This window comes from Megalops cyprinoides, chromosome 8 (genome assembly GCF_013368585.1).
Source record: "Megalops cyprinoides isolate fMegCyp1 chromosome 8, fMegCyp1.pri, whole genome shotgun sequence".
NCBI lineage: Eukaryota > Metazoa > Chordata > Actinopteri > Elopiformes > Megalopidae > Megalops > Megalops cyprinoides.
The window spans coordinates 6418291-6438746 of record NC_050590.1 but is presented as its reverse complement, the minus strand read 5'-3'; the positions used below and the strand labels follow the sequence as shown (position 1 = coordinate 6438746).

The window sequence follows — 20456 nt, the reverse complement described above, 5'->3', positions numbered from 1 at the left end:
ATACAGAAGTGTGTGTGTGTGTGTGTGTGTGTGTGTGGTGTGTGTGAGTGTTAGTGTTAGTGTGAGTGTGAGTGTGCGTGTGTGTGTAGTGTGAGTGTGTGTGTGTGTGTGTGTGTGTGTGTGTGTGTGTGTGTGTGTGTGTGTGTATTTATTTCTTGAGGTGTTTTACCGATGGAGTGACTCTCTTTCTCTGTGGCAGGCATCCACATACCTAGCTGCGACTCTGGCACTATCTTGTTCCTCGCCTAGTAAAATTCTTAGGATCTTACTGTCCTCAAACTTTTCAAAGTCTGGGTAGATTTTTTTGAATTCAGGAAAGAATTTCTTCCGGATATCTTTGAATTTGCAGCATTCACTCAAGAAGTGGAGCTCTGTTTCTATCATGCCCTGGCTGCAATGGGTACATAGTCTCTCTTCTGTGGGCAGCCAGGTTTGCCTGTGTCTGCCTCTTTCAATAGCCAGGTTATGGTTGCTTAGTCTGTACCTGGTCAAGGTTTTCCTTTGTTTTGTATTAGACACTGTGGACAGGTAGTCTGCTACAGTGTATTCTCTGTTTAGGGCCAAATAGCATTGAAGTTTACTTTGACTTTTTGTTGTTTCAATCCAATATGTCAGATAGTTTTCTTTTTGTGTTTTTATAATTTGGTTAGGCCGAATTGTTTGTGCGAGGGTGGCATAGTCCTGAGGCTGATTGTTAGTTGTATTAGTCTGGTTATTCTTGTTTGTCGTATTAGTTTGTGTGAGCCTCAAGACTAGCTGGCAGAGGGGACTTATTTTTGTGCTCATCTCTTGGCTTTTCAGGGCTTTAAAACAATAAGCGTTGGGGTCACTTGATTTGAGGTGTTTCCAGAATTTGATGGCTCGTTTCTCAATTTTAATTGATAGGGGATAGTGGCCTAATTCAGCCCTGCATGCATTGTTAGGTGTGCTCCTCTGTACTTTGAGGATACGCTTACAGAACTCTGCATGCAGGGTTTCAACTGGGTGTTTGTCCCATTTTTCAAACCCACTGTACATGAGTGGACCCCACACTTCACTGCCGTATAATGCAATTGGTTCTATGACTGATTGGAAAATTTTGAGCCAGATTCTAATTGGTATGTCAAATTGGATAGATTTTTTAATGGCATAGAAAGCCCTTCTTGCTTTCTCTTTCAAGTCATTCACGGCCAGGTTAAAGTTACCGGTTGTAGTAATCTTCAGCCCAAGGTATGTGTAATTTTTTGCATGTTCGATTGTATTTGAACCGAGGGTGAATTTTTTTCCCTGACATCTGGATTTTTTCTAAAATGTTAGTATTTTTGTTTTTTGGGGGTTAATAGTCAGGGCCCAGGTCTGACAGAATTTGTGCAAGAGATTTAGGTTCTGCTGTAGACCCTCTTCTGTTGGAGACAGCAGGACCAAGTCGTCTGCAAAAAGAAGGAATTTAATTTCAGAGTCATTTAATGAGAGACCAGGTACTGCTGACTGCTCGAGTCTTTTTGCCAATTCATTAATATAAATATTGAAGAGGGTCGGTGATAGTGGGCAGCCCTGTCTCACACCCCGTTCTTGAGTGAAGAATTCTGTTTGTTTGTTTCCAATTTTAATTGCACATTTGTTTTTTGAGTACATTGATTTTATTATGTTATATGTTTTTCCCCCTACAACAGTTTCAATAAGTTTAAAGAATAATCCATCATGCCAAATTGAATCAAAGGCCTTTTGAAAATCTACAAAGCAGGCGAATATTTTGCCTTTATTTTGGTTTACATATTTGTCAATTAGGGTGTGTAGGGTGAAAATGTGATCTGATGTTCTGCATTTAGGTAAAAAACCAATTTGACTTCTACTCAAGGCATTGTGTTCGATAAGGAAGTTTATAATTCTGTTGTTCAAAATGCTACAAAACAACTTCCCCAGGTTACTGCTCACACAGATGCCTCGGTAGTTGTTGGGGTCGAATCTGTCTCCGCTTTTGAAAAGGGGTGTAATGAGTCCTTTGTTCCAGACATCAGGGAAGTATCCGACACTCAGAATCAAGTTGAACAGTTTTAGAATAGCCATACGGAGGTTGTGGCTTGCGTTTTTGAGCATTTCATTGAGAATGCCATCAGGCCCGCTTGCCTTTTTTGGTTGCAGGTCTTGGATTTTTTCTAATAATTCTTTTTCTGTTATTAGGTAATCTAAAGGGTTTTGATATTCCTTAATTGTCTTTTCCATATTGATCATTTTTTCGTAGATTTGCATTTGTTCTGAGTTCATGTTATATTTACCATACAAGTTTTCAAAGTGGCCTTTCCATATATCTCCATTTTGTATGGCAAGTTCCTCATGTTGCTTTTTATTCAGTGTATTCCAATTATTCCAGAAGTTGTTTGAGTTTATAGATTCTTCAATTGTTTTTAATTGATTTTGAGTGAACTGTTCTCTTTTCCTTCTGAGTGTGCTTTTATATTTTTTAAGCTCATTGTAATAAGTAAGGCGTAAATCAGGGTCGTTGGGTTGTCTGTGCTTTTGGTTTGATAGTAGCCTAAGGTTATTTCTCATAATTTTGCAATCCCTATCAAACCATTTTTCCTTTTCTTGGCTATTCTTATGAGTTCTTTTTGTTGTTTTAAGATTAGAAATTGATGCCAAGTAATGAAAAATGTTACTTAGGTTTTTGACAGCATGATTTACGCCTTCTTTACTATGGGGGTAAGTATTAATTAAAAAGTTTTCTATCAGTGAACTGACTTGGGGTTGGCAGATTGCTCTCAGGTAGTTTTCTTTGCTGTTTTCGGCCCATCTGTATTTTTCTCTGATGTTATAGAGCTTGCTGGGCCTTGTGAGTGTGTTAGTATTTTTTGTTATTTTAAAATAAACAGTAATTTGACTATGGTCTGATAGAGGTGTTAGTGGTTTGACCGTGAATGCTTTGAAAGTGAATGGGTCCAGATCTGTAATCATATAATCAACTGTTGAGCAGCCAAGTGATGAGCTGTAGGTATATCTCCCAAAGGAGTCCCCTCGCACCCTGCCATTGAGCAGGTACAGACCGAGGCTTTTGCAGAGCTCAATGAGTGATTTGCCGCTTTTGTTTATAAGTTTGTCAGAGGTATTACGGGCAAAGTTGACCAGGTCTTGTGTATAACTGCTGCCAAATATGTGGCTGTTGCCTTCATCTGAATTGTAGTCAGGTAGGGATCCTGTCCTTGCATTTAAGTCTCCGCAGATCAATACTTTTCCCTGGGCCTGGAAGTGGTTGATCTGACTGTGGAGATTATCAAAGATCTCCTCATTGTAGTAGGGAGATTCAGAGGGGGGGATGTACAGAGCACAGAGAAATATGTCATTTTCTGTCTGTGTTAGTTTTTTGTTGATTTTTAGCCAGATATGTGATTCTTCTTTTTTGATTGTAGTGATGTATTTTGCTATTTCTATTTTGAACCAAATAATTATGCCCCCTGAATCTCTTCCACGTGTGACCTTTGGATGTTTCTTGGATGAAATTGCTACTTCACAGTATCCTGTGGGACAGAGAGTCACTTCACCAGTTCTACACCATGTCTCTTGAAGGATTATTATATCCATGTTTTTCATGTTTTTCCTAAATTCCAGGGCTTTAGTTTTATTACCAAAGCTGGATGAATGAATGCCCTGGATATTCCATACTGTAATCATTAAAGATTTCATTGTATACAAGCATTTAACAAAATTTAACAAGCTTCAGGAACTCTACAATGAACAAAACCCATACTGAAATCTTTCTTGGAAATCTTTTTTTTTTTTAATTAATATTTTCACTATATTGTTGTGTTATTGTTATACCTTTGTATTGGTCAAAATCATGAATTATTTTAATTAGACATCATGAGTTACTCACAAGTAGTCCATCAGTCGTGTGCATATGATGCCAAGTAGGTCTCTGATCTCTTCCAGTTTAGTATTGCTGGTGCTGTTTGTGTTACTGAGCACTGCAGCGTAGCTAGGCTGCCCCTGCTGCTCCGGCTTGCCGAGAGGTATCTTGAGGGCTGGTCGCCGGCCTGCCAGGGGGCTGGGGTGGTTACCCTGGCGTCCTGATGTTGGTGGATGCTGGTGTTCTTGATGCAGATGTCGAGGATAACCAATATGATGCTGGTGTGGCGGCATGGGGTGCCCGTTCGGGTGCGTGGGGTGCCTCTGATGCCTTGTAGGGCGACGGGGTGAGGGATACTGCAGCTTTTGATGTCTGTGTCGGGTTGCAGGGTTATGGGGCACTCCACAGTGGGGACCAGAGTGTAGCTTGGGCATAGGATGGTGGTTGTGATGGGGTCCTGGATGGTATGTTTTGGCAGGGTGAGGGGCCATGGATGTTTTCTTTATGAGAATTCGGCCAAGGGCAACATCTTTTAGTGTTTTGGCAACTAAACACTAAAAGATGTCTCTCTCTCTCTCTTTCTCTCTCTTTCTCTCTCTCTCTCTCTCTCTCTCTCAATCTCTCTCTTTCACTCTCTCTCTCTCTCTCTCTCTCTCGGTCTCGCTCTTTCACACTCTCTCTCTCTCTGTCTCGCTCTCGCTCTTTCTCTCTCTCTCCCTCGGTCTCACTCTCTGTCGCTCTCTCTCTCTCTCTCTCTCTCTCTCTCTCGGTCTCTCTCTCTCTCTCTCTCTGTCTCTCTCAGTCTCGCTCTCTCACACTCCTCCCACTGCAGCTTATTCCAGTCAAATCCCCCATCACCATGCTTTTGCTCATCACCAAAGACCCGGGTGTCACAGTACGTAATTACCTCCATTAGCGCTCTGAAACGTACTGATTTTGCTAGCATTAGAAAACGCAAATGAAATTATATTGGCTTAGAACACCAATTAAAATCTAAATTTGGACCATGGGTACAGTTGGTTTATTTCCTCATATCTCTCAGAGTAGTAAAAATGTTTTTTTTATGTGTGTGTGTGTATGTGTGTGTGTTTTTTTGGGGGTTTTTTTTTGAGGGTTTCTTCGCAGCTCATCTCATTAGGATTCTGAGGATACCGTTTGCCTCCTAGGCTGGAGGCCCACAGTTTGTAATTGATTCCTGACCTCTGACCTCCCGTTAGAATGCTGGGGCCTGCTTCACCCTCTCTCCCTTCCTGTTCTCTGTGTTGCTGTGTCCCTGTGTTCCTGCCTGAGGAAAGAGCTGCAGTCATTAGGATCATACGTTTGACATCTTTTTGGCCTGCTGTCTGAAAGACGATGGAACTTGATAGTGAAGGAAGGGCAAAAAAGGTCTGCGTGTGAGAGAGATTGGGGGGGGGGGGGTTAATCTTGGTTTAATTATGTGAAGGAGGGGTAATACTGAGGGAGGGAGGCACATGTCTAAACAAGCCCCCCCCACAGCGTTAGATATTATAAGATGGAATGCATGCAGCTCTGTTATTTTGGGGAAGCCACTGGGGAGAAGGACCTGAGACAGCAGGAGCCTACAGCAGTGTCTGGGATGTCTCAGGAATCCCACGCTGCCGAGCGGATGAATTGCTATGCTTTTGAGTAAGACCAGTGTGTGTATGTGTGTGTATGTGTGTGTATGTGTGTGGGGGTGGGACTGAGGACAGCGCCTGTTTTGACAGGGCTGAGGCCAAGTCTGTGGTCTTACCCCCCCACCCCCCCATCCCCCCCGCCTAAACCACAGGATCTGCAGTGGGTATAAATCACAGACAGCCTGGCAGGACAAAAGAACCAAGATAAATGGGGGGGGGGCTCTTTAGCCGCCCTCAGAAAGGGGGGGGCGGTTCCTGGTTTTGCTCAGACACCAAGGAGAATGGAAAAGATTCATGTGTGGGATCGGCCTGTGTTGACTGGCATGTTTCCTGGAGACAGTAAGTTTGGGGTTTCATCCAGCAGCCATTAACATTGTATATGCGGCGTCCTGAAATGTTTCTGAGAGTTCATCTGTAGGTGTTTACATGGTACATCCAGACAGCGCTAGACAAATACACAAAACTGTCATAACAGACAGAACATGTGACTTGGAAGTGAATAGATGACCAGCATGTGCAATACATTTAATATACTACTGTGTGAGACTGTCATATGTAATTGGCAGAAAATATCCCCATCTTAAAATACATGTTAGAACAGGGATGGCTGGCTGCAACTTCCTGACAGAATAATTTAAGGCTGTGCTGAAGGTGAGAGATTATTTATTTTATTTGTGCTTTGAATCTAGTTTTAACATGAGACCAGTGATGGGCTTATACTGATTTTCCTGCCTCCTTGATAGAGCAAGCTCGTGTCTGTGCATTTCAGAGTAAATGAGTCTTACCTTTTGTATGTTTTCTATGGTCTGTGGTCTAACGCCGTTCTGAGACTGGTAAATTATGTAGCAGATGGATGAAGAGACCAGATTCACTGATATCGTAATTGGATTAATCTTGAATGCTTGTAATCATTTCACCAGTTCAGCTTAGGTGCAGCCATGACTTTCTGCACAACATATTACAGCTAAGGGTTTGTGAATGATGCTTCAGTTTTAAATTTGGGCTGGAGTGAATACTGTAAAAAAGAGAGTGCTGGCAAATACCAGATGAACATGAATACAATTGCACTCAAAAAAGATTTCTTTAAATGAAATTTAAGGCCAGCTTCTTGCAAACATAGCTAGTCAATTATCCAATTTTATATTACTTTTATATTGTTGTGTCAGGCATTACCAGTGTTTTATTTACCTAAAGAAATGGGTGACCCTTGATAAGTTTTATCCAGTGGGAAACATTGGATGACGCAAGTGTGTTTTATATTGGTTTGAGTTAGAAATAAAAATGACCTTTAAAAAGCTGATTTTGTTTAGATAGTGTAAATATATTTAAATCAGTACATCTACCAAGCAAATATCTCTGAAAACAAACCTAACTAGTTTGTTTGACTGTGACATATCTCATTTCTAAATCAAGGGGAGATTGCTGTTATTTTTAATGTTCCCTGGGAAAATGTTAATGGATATGGTTGCATATGGTTGGACATCCCTAGCATGTGACTCGTGGATGGCCATAATAAAAGGTTTTCATCTACAATCACTCTCCCTGGATGTGACGTTTTTCAACAGACCAATACTCTATATGTCCTCTAAAGGTGTAGTTTTAAGATATATAGGCAGTTCCAAAAATGTGTGTCCCCACTTATAGTTTGGGGAAAATATTTGACCCTTGTCCTCATCAGATGGGGCTGTTGCTGGCCCAGGCTATGAGGCTGCTGTTATCCTTGAAGGGTGTAATCCTTCAAGTAGATAAATGAGCTTTATCTTGCGGGTGTCTGGGTGTGAATCACAATCTCTGAGCCTAGAGAGAGTAGAAAGAGGAGAAACGGCCACAGCTACAGAGTGACAGATGTGGACATCAGAGCTGCTATTCTTATAATGGACCTGGACTGTTTCATTGCAGTTCTTGGTGTTTGCCAAACCAACCATACTCAGCCCAGAGACGCTGTCTTACTGTTTCACAAGAGCTGCCTGAATCACAATTAAAGTTAATATGAATAAAATTCCAGAGAGTATTGTGAAAACCAAGCTAGTAAATTTTATTAATCTCGTGAAATCATTAATATTGAACATGTGAGCAGGTTAACATTTCAGCATAGGCTTAAATTACAGGCTGAATCTTGGGTTCGTAGCTTGTTCTGCATTCACACTGTTAAAAGCCCTGGTGCACAGGAGGAAGGGCCTGTAATATACTTGACCCAGTTTGAAGACATTTGATTTGCCTGCTTGTGGGAGGCTGCTGAAGAAGGCTGCCTTTATTGCCAGTATTACATTCTTGTTCCAGGCGTTGCTGTGGAATAGCATGGCTTGACAGGGTGCCAGAGCACAGATAATCTTGGCTGCATTTTCATCTGAATTCATATCGCTCACTGCAGTGGTACCATGCATGCACTATCAGCTCTTTAAGGCTCAAAATGTCCCTCGTGGTTTAAAATGACGGCTGCGGTTCTTGGCTTTTGTATTATCTCACCGTTGGTATTTATCATCTATATACTGTCAGCATGCAGATGAAGGATCCCTTGTGCAGTGTTAGTATCATTCTGAAAGATTTTTTTTTTTTTTAAACTCTCAGGAGTTAAATATTTACAGAAGGATCTTTGCACTGCAGCCGGTTGTTTGCAGGGAATTTGAATTTCATTAATAAAGTCAATCTAATGCTACTCTATTACCGTAACAAATCCTTAAAGCAATTTCAGATTCACAAACAATACATGCTCACGCCCAATCCAGATTTTGTACAGCACGCACACCACCATAATGTCAGGCAATCAAATGCCACAGTTTTTGCCGTTTGTTTCACCTTCCTGCGTAGACATAATGGTTCCACTTGTCCTGAGGGCGTATGCAAGACGACACGCATAAAAGCCACTCTTGTATCGAAATGGGAAAGATACGCCACCCTAAGCGTCGCCGGTGTCATTAATGAAGTTCGCAAACGGCGCTCCGCGGCGGTCTTAATCTCCCTAATCCTGTCTGTTCAAAAGGTCGAGCCATAGCAGATGCAGCCACACTGACATTTACAGTTATGCCCATCTCCCCTCGGAGTTCATCACTCTCCTGGGGAAGGTCGGGGGGGGGGGGGGTTGGGGGGGGCGCTGTCTGGTGCCCATTTAACCCTCAAGAGCTATATGGTCAGTCTGGATGATTGAATGGTTCCTACTCCCCGTTGCCTGTCGTGGGAAAAATATCTCTGAGCGGTCCCTGCTGGAAGCACGTTGTGGGTGACTGACTGCCTATGGGTCTGCAGCCACGCAGTGCTGTTCAGGTCGAATTGAATACGGATGCGGTGTGTTCCGTTCAGACGTTTTTAACGGCCCATTCATTACGAGCGCGCCGCTGAGGGTCACGAGCCTCAGTTTCCACCCTGCAGAGTGCTGTGTTACCAAAAAAGATCTAAGTCCTTGTTTTACCCGTTCTCTTACCCCCCCCCCTTACACATTGTGGGGGCAGTGTGCGGAGGCTGTTCAGAGGAAATGAACACACTCTCTGGCTGCTGAATTGCCCCGGAGGGGGGCGTGTGTGCTTGGGAAAATCTCACATACGAGGCTCTCCATACTCTCAAGCACTGTCACTCAGCCATCAGGTCCCCCAGGACACTGACATTTTACCCTCAAAAACAACATGTAGATGCTCACTGTGCTGATAAATACCATGACCCGAGATCCATATCTCCATGTGTGTCAGGATTTTTCATGTGCCTTCATGACCTTTCTTATTAGAGAGTCAGCTTAAATGATGGGTGAAAATAAGATCCTCAGAGCTGCGCTCTATGCAGTGTCTGCACAGTGCCTATGCATTGTAAGGTTCGCTCACTGACATAAAGCTCACGCTTACACCAGAGGACAATCAGTAACAGCAAAATAAAAGCCGGTTATGTCACCTCATTGGTGCGCATACGGAACTGGTTCATGGTTATGTCCTGGTTCATGTCCTCTGTCGCAGAATTACATAATGATGTAAATGATGGTCTAGAATCTTGTGAGAAAAGCTGTGATGGTGGTCGGCAGATCTCAAAACGATAGGCCACAGATTCTGTGAAATTTAGAGATGCCATGAATTCCTAAAAGCTGCTGATAGCAAGTACAAAATAGGAACACAAGATAAGAAGAAAAATTAAAACTGAAATGGTTATTATATTTGTAAAGGGTTGTAAAAATAAAAATAAAGCTTGCCTCTTTCACTGAATTTATTGTTACTATGACCCTGCAGGTTCATGCAGCAATACTAAGGTAACAAGGTGTCTGGTAAGGCTGGGTCCTAGTGTGAGGTCCATGCAGTGACTTGCTAGACTCAACCACAAGAATTAACCATACCAAATGTTTTGTCAGCTACACTGGCTCCACACAAATCAGGACCCATCAACCACTGTTTTTCTGTTATTTTTAATGTATGAATCATATCAGTGAAGCAAAGAATGTCTGTGAGTTTCACTTGTGGCAAGTAACTGCCATGGTTCTGTAAAATGGTCAGGAGGCCTGTGATTAGTTCTGTTACCCATAGCGGCTTTTGAATATCACTGTATGAATTAAGACCTTTCGCTGCCGAAGGATCTGTGGTCACATCCCCTCAAATGGCATTCTGGATTTTTTCAACACTGATTTTCAGTCAGTTGGTTCCATCTTAGTATGTATATTGGTTGACTAGTGTTGTCTTTGTAGACTTTGATGAAACATCCAGTTCAAATAAATTTTTTTTTTGTCATAAAGCAGGTGTTATGTTCACCTTAGAGTCCACCCCTGATACCAGTGGGGTTTTCAACTGAAGGCACTTTCACCGCTCAATGTTATGTCACTGAGTGCAACCCTGTAGCCTGTGCTTTTTCCTAAGACTTTGAAGCAGGTCCTAATTAAACAAGTAAATGCATTTACATTACTTGCTTGTTAAAGGTCTCTGCATATATGTATATGTTGTATTGTACCTCACTTGTAAGTCGCTTTGGATAAAAGCATCTGCCAAATGAATAAATGTAAATGTAAATGTAAATATACCATATTGCAGAGCAAACTCCTGTTCTTTCACATGTCTGGGCCGTAGCCGTGCTATTTCATGATGTGGAAGAGGATTGTCCATTATAGGTAGTTGGCAAGCTTAAAGAGGTGAACAGTTACATGAAAGCTGATCTCCCAATTGTACGCCATTGGACATGACATTTGATTGATTATATTGTGTGTGCCGGCTGAAAATGAGCTTGAATGAAAAGTGAGCTTACATAGATTATACTGAACTGCAATGCAATAAGCTGAGTGAACTCTTGGACTTAGTTGCAAGGTGATTCAGTGAAAGGCTCCCCTTATGTATTCTGTAAATATTGTTTTAATCAATTCTGTACTCCAATTGTCAAATTAAGCATCCGTTATTTAATAGGTTATCTAATTCAGTTTCATTGAATTCAGTTTATTGAATTTCTACTTGTTGGTAAAAAAAAAAAAAAAAAAAAACATTACTGCTTAAGTGTGTTCACATCAGCTGTTTACCTGTCTTTGTCCTCTGTATTCAGTATCTGTTCTTGTGTAGTATCTGTTCTTGCGAGCGCTCAGAGGAGAAGTGCGTTAGTGTGATATGGGTCATCTCAAATGTTATTAAAATGGTAACAAAGTTCCACTGACTTGGCAAACCTGTGAATTGTCAGTCACCGAGTAGATGTCAGCAAAGTTTAATTTGGTGCGTAAGTAAGCACTTCATAAAATTAGGAATAGAGTATTGTATTCTACATGATTGGGACTGATAGCTAGATTTCCTGCCAGCAGTGAAACTGAAACAGGACTCACGTCTCATTCACAGATTTGTTTGGTGTGAATGAGATGTGAGAGATTCATGGTGCAGGATTGTCGGATTTCACAGAACGACATGTTGTTCCAGAACAAGTGAACAGTACAGTTATTTCGATTTTAAAATCATAACAAATGATCACATCAGCGGTATAACATAAATCAGATCTTCTGTATTGCTAACATATGTTTAGCATTTTGTTTACAGTCTATAGTTAATTACAGTATGCAGCACATTTTACTGAATTACTGCATTAGGTGTGTGTGTATTTAATGCCTGCAAACATCCGTCTGTGGTATTTACTGAAAAGAAATCCCTGTTGTAATCGTAGCCCTGCCTGGGTAAAGAGGCTGTTTTGTCTGAATGGCGGTGCGGTCCCTGAGAGCCATCTCATCTCTCATGACTGCAGGGTGTATCACTCCACACAGAGATCAGACTCTTGTGTCCTATTGTTGTGTCTCCCAGGGAGCGGCACATTAATTTAAAAGGTATCTTGTCATCTTCTCGCACCAGAGAAATGGAGCAAAATGCACCAGCCTGGGACTGGTGCTGATTAGGAATGGACTGAGAAGGTGGTGCTGAAGCCCCCCTCCCCCGCCACCCCCACTCCCCCCAACACAGCATTGTTCCTTTTCCTGCAGGTGTCCACGTGCCACCTCTCAAATCCTCCCCCCCACCACTCCAGAAGACATTAACCCGTGTCTCTGCCATTTGCATGGAAATGGGGAGGCCACAATTGGGATGGGGAATGAGGGGATACTAATAATAAACGCAAATAGCAAGTCATTGTGTTCGCCCGCGCTCCAAGCTCCTCAGGCAGGAACTGGAAGGAGAAGAGAATAGGACAAAGACGTCAATAGGAGGAGAAATGCTGGAGGTCACTCGGTGTGCTCACAAGTTTCCCTCTGCTGTCAGCCTGTGTAAGTCATATGCGCAGAGACTGTTGTGCACCTGACTACTGGAACAGGGTGTATCTGTGAGTGTGTGTGTGTGTGTGTGTCTGCATCTGTGCTACAAAAAACAATGTTATAAGGTTAAGTGACATTAAATACACTGCAGAAGCTTGCACCTGTCCATCCAGTTCGTTGTCCATGAAATATTTTAAATTATTTGGGTATTTCAAATCACTTATGTCTTTTCTGATCCTTCTGTATTCCGTATTGCTATACCGGATTACTGTGTTACTAACAGCGGCTGTGTATTTGTTTTGTCCATAAGACTAAGAACTGGAGAAAGATATTCATTCTTCTTGTATGATGTATCGCTCCATGTCTTCTGGATTTGTCCTCCTGGACGTACAGCCAGTACCAGGCTGTGAAAAGGCAGCCTGCGGCAAAATTGGTGCATTGGTCTGGCTTGTTGTTTGAGTGGACAGGAAGTGACAGTTTTCAGTGGTCAGTAATGAGGTGCACTCAGCGGATGCGATATTTAGAGGTGGAAGTGGAATATAGAAACTGACAGCCGTATCTGTACTGGGGTAAACGAATCAGTGGAGCAGTAATAGTCACGTCTGGGATTAATATCGCTTGTTTGTTCTACTGTATCTCCCAGAAGCGATTGTGACATTTTAAACCAGGTCACCCACCCCTGCCCCTTTCACATAGCTTGATGGAGTTTGTATTCAGAGTTATTTGGCATGAGATTCATTGTAAATGTTTGTTTATTTACAATGAAAAAAGTATGTTTGTTTATATTTGCATTCATGTAAGATTACATTATGACATTATACTTATCCAGAACAACTTACACAAGATACAGTTTTTACATGTTATCCATTTATACAGTTAGATATTTACTGAGGCAATTCTGGGTTAAGTACCTTCCCCAAGGGTACAGTAGCAGTGCCCCAGCAGGGAATCAAACCAGCAACCTTTCAGTTACAACCCCTGTTCCTTACCACCACACTACACTGCCACCCTATTGTTAAGATAATGCCCTGCAAAGGCCATCACAGTGATCAGTCAAAATCATCCAGGGAAATCATGGCTTAGCTCTGCTAAAGCACAGGGATCTAAACCGTGGAGAAGTGTGCTTTAGTCTACTCCCACAGCCCTCAGTGTAGAGCCCTTAAGCCAAGTTTAACCCACTTCAGTTCAGCTCAGTTCAGAGCTGTTTTTTGTCAATCGCTTCAGTTATAACCGTCCTGGAATGCCGCTTTCAGTCCGTCTCAGACCATCGGCTCCCAGAATGCACCCTGGGTTACGCTGAGTGACAGCAAAAGAAATGTAAAGAGATGTCTGCCCGCACTCGTGGTGGGAGTTTATGAATCACTGCAGGTTTACTCAAGTGTTGTATGTATGTGTGTGTGTGTGTGTGTGTGTGTGTGTGTGTGTGTGTGTGTGTGTGTACGTGTAGTGAGTAGATAATGGGCTGAAAGACATCAGCGTGATTTGTTAACTAGCGCACTAGTTGATGAAATTACAGATAAGGACTGTTTCTGGGTGTGAGTCCTGGCCCTTTATGCAAATGCACACTTCCGTTTTGCCATCTTAATTTCTTTCTCTTTTATTTCCAATTGCAATGCTGCAGGGCAGCTTTATGTAGTCCATCAGATTCCAAGCTCTCGTAATTCACATCTCGACATTATATTATATATATATATATTTTTTTTTTTTTTGGCAGTTACCCTCTGAAAATGTTTGCATGTGTTCTCATGACTTCGACCAGATAAAGACAGGCTGTCCTCCATGTTCCCGTGATGTACTGGACGTACGGCTCACTGCAATAGCAATAGTAGGGCGTATCTTTAGACAGACTCCGTATTTACTTGGTCTCCCTCCATAGCTGATGGTAGTACTGTATTTCGGTCATTCTGATTGCCACTGGGTTTAATCTGCAAATGTTTGCATGGTGCCGACCACCTTAGTAAACCAGGCCTTGAGTGTATTGGCATTTTCCTTTAATTAAAGGCTAGAGGATGTCACTGTCTCCTTTGTTTACTGTTGTGTGGTTTGGGAGGCAGGGGTCCGCTGGGGATAGAGCTGGGGTGGGGGTGGTTGGGGTGGTTGGGGGGGGTTTAGGCGGACAACAGGAAGCTGTGCAGCTGTAACCTTTGGCCCAGGCTGATGTCATTCTCCTTGTGATCTTGCTGTATGGATAAGACCCTTGCTGTTGGCACGACTGGGAGTCTGAGTGGCTCTTTTTGAAAAATGATTCTTTTTTTTTGTCAGAAACACCACATAAAAGAAAGGAGAGTGATGTGAACAGATGGATCACATGATGCAGTTCTTTTTCTCAGGGTGCCATCAGCTCTTTGCAGGGAGAGCATAACTCATCGGCACTGATGTTAACACAAACAGCAGTGCTTTTTCCTCATGAATGGAGACTCATATACAGAACAACATTATTTTTCTCTGTGTGCATTGTTTTAAGTCATTTTTAAGTCATGTTTCTGAAAAATAAGTTCAGACACAGAAATATTTAGGAATCACATGCTGTTTTTATTTCCTTTTCTCATTTTGAGATCTGCTTACTTCTCAGAATTATATTCTGAGATTAGAGTTTAATGAATGCCGCATCATCTTTCTCCCAAACATAATAGTTGAAGACAAATGTGAGCAATTATGTTATTGGGCTCCAATATATTATTGCTTCATGCTAATGACCTTTCCCATTTCTGAAATTCAGTCTGTCATGCAATTTCTCAACAGGAAGCCACCAAATAATTTTTACTCAGTCATACATCATACCTCAAATGAATTACCAGCCAAATGAGGCGAAAACACTTTAGGAGTAGTATTTATAATGTAGTGTTGTACGTTAAGTCATCTGGGTCACGAGACGATACAAAAGTCAAAAAAATGCATCGCAGTATCAGGTCTTTAAATGTTTCTTGGGGACAGCCGTAAAAACCTGAGAAACCAGATTTATTCAAGAGCATGGATCCCGCCTGGAGTCATCGAAAATTTTCCGACTCATTTTAGCCAGACGTGACTGTAAGCTCTCCTGCATTCTCTGGTGATGTTGTTAAAAGCATAGCCCACTGTTAGCTTCATCAGGGACAGGGGCTGTGCGCCGGCATTAATATCTGACAAGAGGGAGATTTCCTTTCTTCCCCGCTTAAAAAAAAAAAATAAAACAAAACACCCACAAGCTAATGGGATGGGCAATAAACCATCTGGCCTTTCTGTGCACCCATATTGTGAGGGCAACTGTGCCCGGCTCCATGATGGATCAGGGAGGTGCACTCCGTTGCCCTGGACAGTGGGAAGACCGATGCCGGTTGCTTCTAAACCAATAACAGCAGGAGGGATTTCGAGTGAAGAGGCTCTTCTCCGCAGATCAGGGGCGGCAAGGAGTCTCTGCTGGAGATATCAGCAGGCAGGTAAAGCCATCAGCCCCGACCGCCCCTTTTCCTGTGAGCATTCCGGCCGCAGGCTTACCCAGACTCACCTTCCTGCGGGAAGGGGGATTCGTTTTACAGTCTCCCCCACAGCCCACAGCCTCCAGTCATGACGCCCCGAGCTCTGATAGGAACTTAAGTGCAGCAGCAGCGGTTTTAATGGGAAGAATAGGGGAAGGCTTTGTCCCAGTCCTGCCCTGCTATCAGTAATAAGAAAACAAATCTATTACCCAGCAAGCAATTGGACGTCCAGCTGACAGTGGTGGTGAAGGGATGGGTAAAGACAGCCGCACGTGGAGTTTTTATCGCACCAGAAATGCCCGTATTTGCACTCGTTCTGTAGAAAGTGTTAACGCAAAAGGCGTAGGTAATCAAGACAATCCTCTAGTCCTAAGAGTGGGACCGCTGTGATTTGGATGAATTTATACTTCCAACAGTGTTCCATTTAATATTGTTTTTCTGCTTAATCCCTCGCTGAAGACTTTGGAATTAATCACTGAGAATATCCTATGAGTATGTGCCCATAGTTGATTAAAATGCATTTCAATGTGAGAAAGAGAGCACAGCATTTCTCAGCTGAGGTTTAGACCCCGGTTTGGTGTTGGCGCTTATTTGACACGCGCACAGATATGTCTCACAGTCACAGCTCAGACAGCCCATGAGTTTTGGCAGCTCTTTTGGAATTCAAAGAAAGTGTAATCACAAAGATTTTTGACTCCGTAAGAGAGAATAACGTTCGTGGGAAACTGCGAGTCAGTCCCTTTCTTGCAAAGAGCAGAACTAGATGTGATTCTTGTGTTGCCCTACAGAGTAGATCGTTGTCAGTTTACCGCAGGCAGTTTATACATAATGAAGAAAATTGGATTTTTAAAAAAATGTTCTGTTCCTCATTTTCTGACACTATTTTTGTCTGTTTTACAAGTAGGGAAATGTGACGAAAAGATGACAGATCTACCCAGTGGGACATCCTGTTAAAATGCGAAAATACACACAGAATCCCTCCAGTTTTTTTCTGTTGATGAAAGAGTCCTCTGGGTTCTCTAACATTGTTCATCAGTTTGGGACAAGTTTTAAAATATAATTTGGTTTATATCCCCCAGAGTCATTCGCTATCAGAAATTGCTCCATATTTTGAGTTAAAAGACCAGCTGAATCGATTTACCTCGTTCTTCATGAGCATTAAATTTAAACACTAATTGATTTCACGTCAGTGGGCAGTCAGCACCAGCAATCCAGTTTCGCTAGCACAGAGGAAACCCCCTCTGAGACGCGCCAAAGAAGGCCAGCCCTGAGACGAATCCCATTCAGACAGAGGCAGTGTAGCATAGTGGTAAGGAGCGGGGCTCGTAACTCAGGGGTTGCTGGTTCGATTCCCCGCAGGGGCACTGCTGCAGTACCCTCGGGCAAGGTGCTTAACCCAGACTCGCCTCAGTGAATACCCAGCTGTAATATCCACATGCAAAAAACTCTGTAACCTCTGTAAGTCATTCTGGATAAGAGTGTCTGCTACATGACAATAATGTAGTGTAATGTAATGTAATAACGATAAACCCTGGTTTGTGGAAAGGGCCTGATTTTCAAAGCAAGGGCTGACCGCATTCCTGCACCCTTGCTTTCCTATGTGGATGTAAACACGGTGAAAGCAGCCCTGTCTCCGTAGCAGCCGGTGCTTTTCCCAGCGGGCTAGAACGGCAGAGGGACCGGGGCAGGCAGGCGTACCCCTGGGAGACGGGCACTCTCGCACCCGGGTCTGGGGGGGACAAAAAGGACGGACTGCAGCGGCACAGTTCTTTTGCCACATCTCACCCTCTGATTAGATTTAGAGAGAGAGGGGCAGCAGCGTGGTGTAGTGGTAAGGAGCGGGGCTTGTAAAAGAAAGCTTGCTGGTTTGATTCCTAACTGGGGCACTGTTCTTGTACCCTTAGGCAAAGTATTTAACACATAATTTCCTCAAGAAATATCCAGCTGTATAAATGAATAAAGTTATGGGGGTGGCTATGAAAGTAACTCTGGATAAGAGCATCTGCTATATGACAATAATGTAATATAATGACATGATGGTGAGATTGTTCTGATCAGAGGAGGACCACAGCCTCTAAGATGTGTTACAAAAGCATACCTTGCTAGTTGACACAAGGACTTCTTAATGCTCTTTTGAAACAGAGAGCTGAAGGCACACAATTAATTACACTACATGCATGCAATGCATATATATGCTGTTTTTTTTCACCCCTACATCAAGCTAGTTTGATTTCCCAATGAGGCACCACAATTGTAGCCTTGGGCAATGTACCTAACCCCAAACTGCCTCAGTGAATATCCAGCTGTATAAATGGATAACATATGAAAATTGTTACCTATGTAATATATAATGTAATGTTGTCTACTGTTTCTGGATCGGCGCTTAACCTTTCAGTGGTTTAGGAACCTCTTCTCTGCAGGAAATGTTCAGCATTGGTAAAAGTTATTACGTCCCTGTGATCTCAACGTCACTTTAGTGTGAACAGCAATGAGAGGCTTAGTGCGGTCATCTGTGACACCATTGAATGGTTCATCAAGGTCTTAATTTGCTCCTGTACGAAGTTGCACTGACTTGTCACAGAAGAGAAGGACACTTGTAAAAAAGCTTTGCCTTGAATAAGTCACTCTGATAAGCATGTGCTAGCAATGGCATTTTTCTCACTGGCCATGCAGACAACCGAAGACTGTTCCAGCATTTAAGCGTCCTCTTCTCAGCACTGGTATCTGTGATGTCAGAACTGTGAGAATATACATTGCAGAGGTCTTGTCCTTGGAAGCAGAGATGTACTTTAGTGTACATTTGATTATGCAGACTTTAGAGGATCCACCATAAAGAATGTGAAGGCTGTACAGTATGTAGTGTTATGAATCTTCTCTTGGGTGTTTCTCCCTCTATCTCTCTCTCTCTCTGTCTCTCTCTCCTTCCCAATTTCTCTCTCTCTCTCTCTCTCTGTCTCTCTCTCTTCCTCTCTCTCTGTCTCTGTCTCGTCATCTCTCTCTCTGTCTCTCTCTGTCTCTCTCTCTTCCTCTTTCTCTGTCTCTGTCTCTCTCTCTCTGTCTCTGTCTCGTCATCTCTCTCTCTGTCTCTCTCTCTTTCCCACTTTCTCTCTCTCTCTCTCTCGCCTACTCTCTCTCTCTCTGCCCGTCCACCTGTCTCTCTCTCTCTCTCTCTGTCTCTGTCTCTGTCTCTCTCGCTCTCTCTCTCTGCCCGTCCACCTGTCTCTCTCTCTCTCTCTCTCTCTCTCTCTCTCTCTGTCTCTCTCGCTCTCTCTCTCTCTGCCCGTCCACCTGTCTCTCCATCCGTCTCCCTGTCTTCCTGTCTCAGATCAGGTGTGCCAGCGTGACAGCCTGACGTTCCGGTTCTGTCAGACCTTGCAGTGGCTGGGCCGTTGCCAGCTGCCCACCGTCCGAGCCCAATGCTGCAAGACCTGCGGCCAGCGTTCCCGTGGTAACGAGCGGATATCTCGACGCTGAGGCCCTGGTGATCCGACACTGGGCTGCATTGTATCAGGGTGGACGCGCAAGTCTTGCACACACGCGCACACACACACACACACACACACACACACACTGACACACACACCTGTGCTCTGCCATGAATACGCACGTATGCAACAATCAGCTGACACACTGGTACACACACACACACACACACACGCACACACACACACACACAACCACAAACACACACACACCTGTGCTCTGCCATGAACACACACGTATGCAACAATCAAATGACACACTGGCACACACACAGACACACGCACACACAAAACACCTGTGTTCTGCCATGAACACACACGTATGCAACAATCAACTGACACACTGGCACACACAGACACACACACACACTGACACACAAACACGCACTGTTACAAGTGAACCTGCAGACTCCGCCCTAACACCCACTGTTGAACTGTCAGTCAAGTGGGAAGCCTGTGTGTTGAGGACAGACAGGAGGGCTTGTCTCTTCTTTCACACCTGACTGCTGGAGACATGTCAGCACTGGGCTCTTTCCTTAGGTGTTACTCTCATTGTTCTTTGTATCTGAACAAAACAGGACTGATTGACTGCAACATGCAAATAGTCAAACACAGAGCTATGCGCTAAGTTGTGCAGTACTGTTGCTAGTACGACGGGCTGTGGCCAGTATGGTATTGTTGCAGGATAACCACAGGAGCTTGGCTGCATGCTAAATTAAATCCCATCTGCAATAAAAAAAAAATTTGGACAAATGAGTCAGCATTAACAAACGTTGGATTGGCTCCCAAAGCACAATTTCACAGGTTTCCTTGTGGTTTCGTTCCTCTTGAATTGAGGTTTGCTGAAACTGAGAGCGACTTTAGTATGCAGCTGGAGACCACCGTTGGCAGCAAGGTGCGTGGCTATGGCAGCCTGACAAGCATACTAAATTCGTATGCAGTCACACACCAATCCGCAGAATCCTCTAGCAGTCCATGCCCTGCTTCCTTCATTGCACACAACCTGATCGTTTCACAGGGAAAGTCTCAGTACGCTTTGAAACTGCTTTGGTGCTGCAACAATAACCTGGTGCTATGGATGGTCCCAGTCCCCATGCACAACCAGGCGCTGGCTTGCCTGTGCATTTGCCTGCTTGAACTGTTGTTTTCAATTCTAATTTGTTTCTAAAACTTGGCTCTCTTCATATTGTTTTATTTTTTTATGTGCCCTGATCAATGAGGGCTTGCCCAGGGCGTCCCAGAGTTATTAAGCAAAATAATGTTATGTTATGTTTTTTTTTTTTGTTCTTGAGGTGCTTTGAAGTTTTGGTTGATAGATGGGGTCTATGTATTACTACAAGTGGAGATCCTGTAAACTGCAGTTAGAATTTTATATATTTAATGACCAGC

At 43.2% G+C, this 20456-nt stretch overlaps 1 protein-coding gene across 1 annotated transcript in view; it reads left to right on the top strand.

Annotated features, from left to right (window-relative positions):
* The window catches only part of LOC118782252 (A disintegrin and metalloproteinase with thrombospondin motifs 7), a 109603-nt gene extending 90544 nt beyond the window's left edge, over positions 1-19059 (top strand). The window contains exon 25 of the mRNA XM_036535557.1: positions 18911-19059. Coding sequence (XP_036391450.1) covers positions 18911-19059 — 149 coding nt within the window. The remainder of the gene's footprint in view (positions 1-18910) is intronic.
* The last annotated feature ends 1397 nt before the right edge of the window (positions 19060-20456 follow it).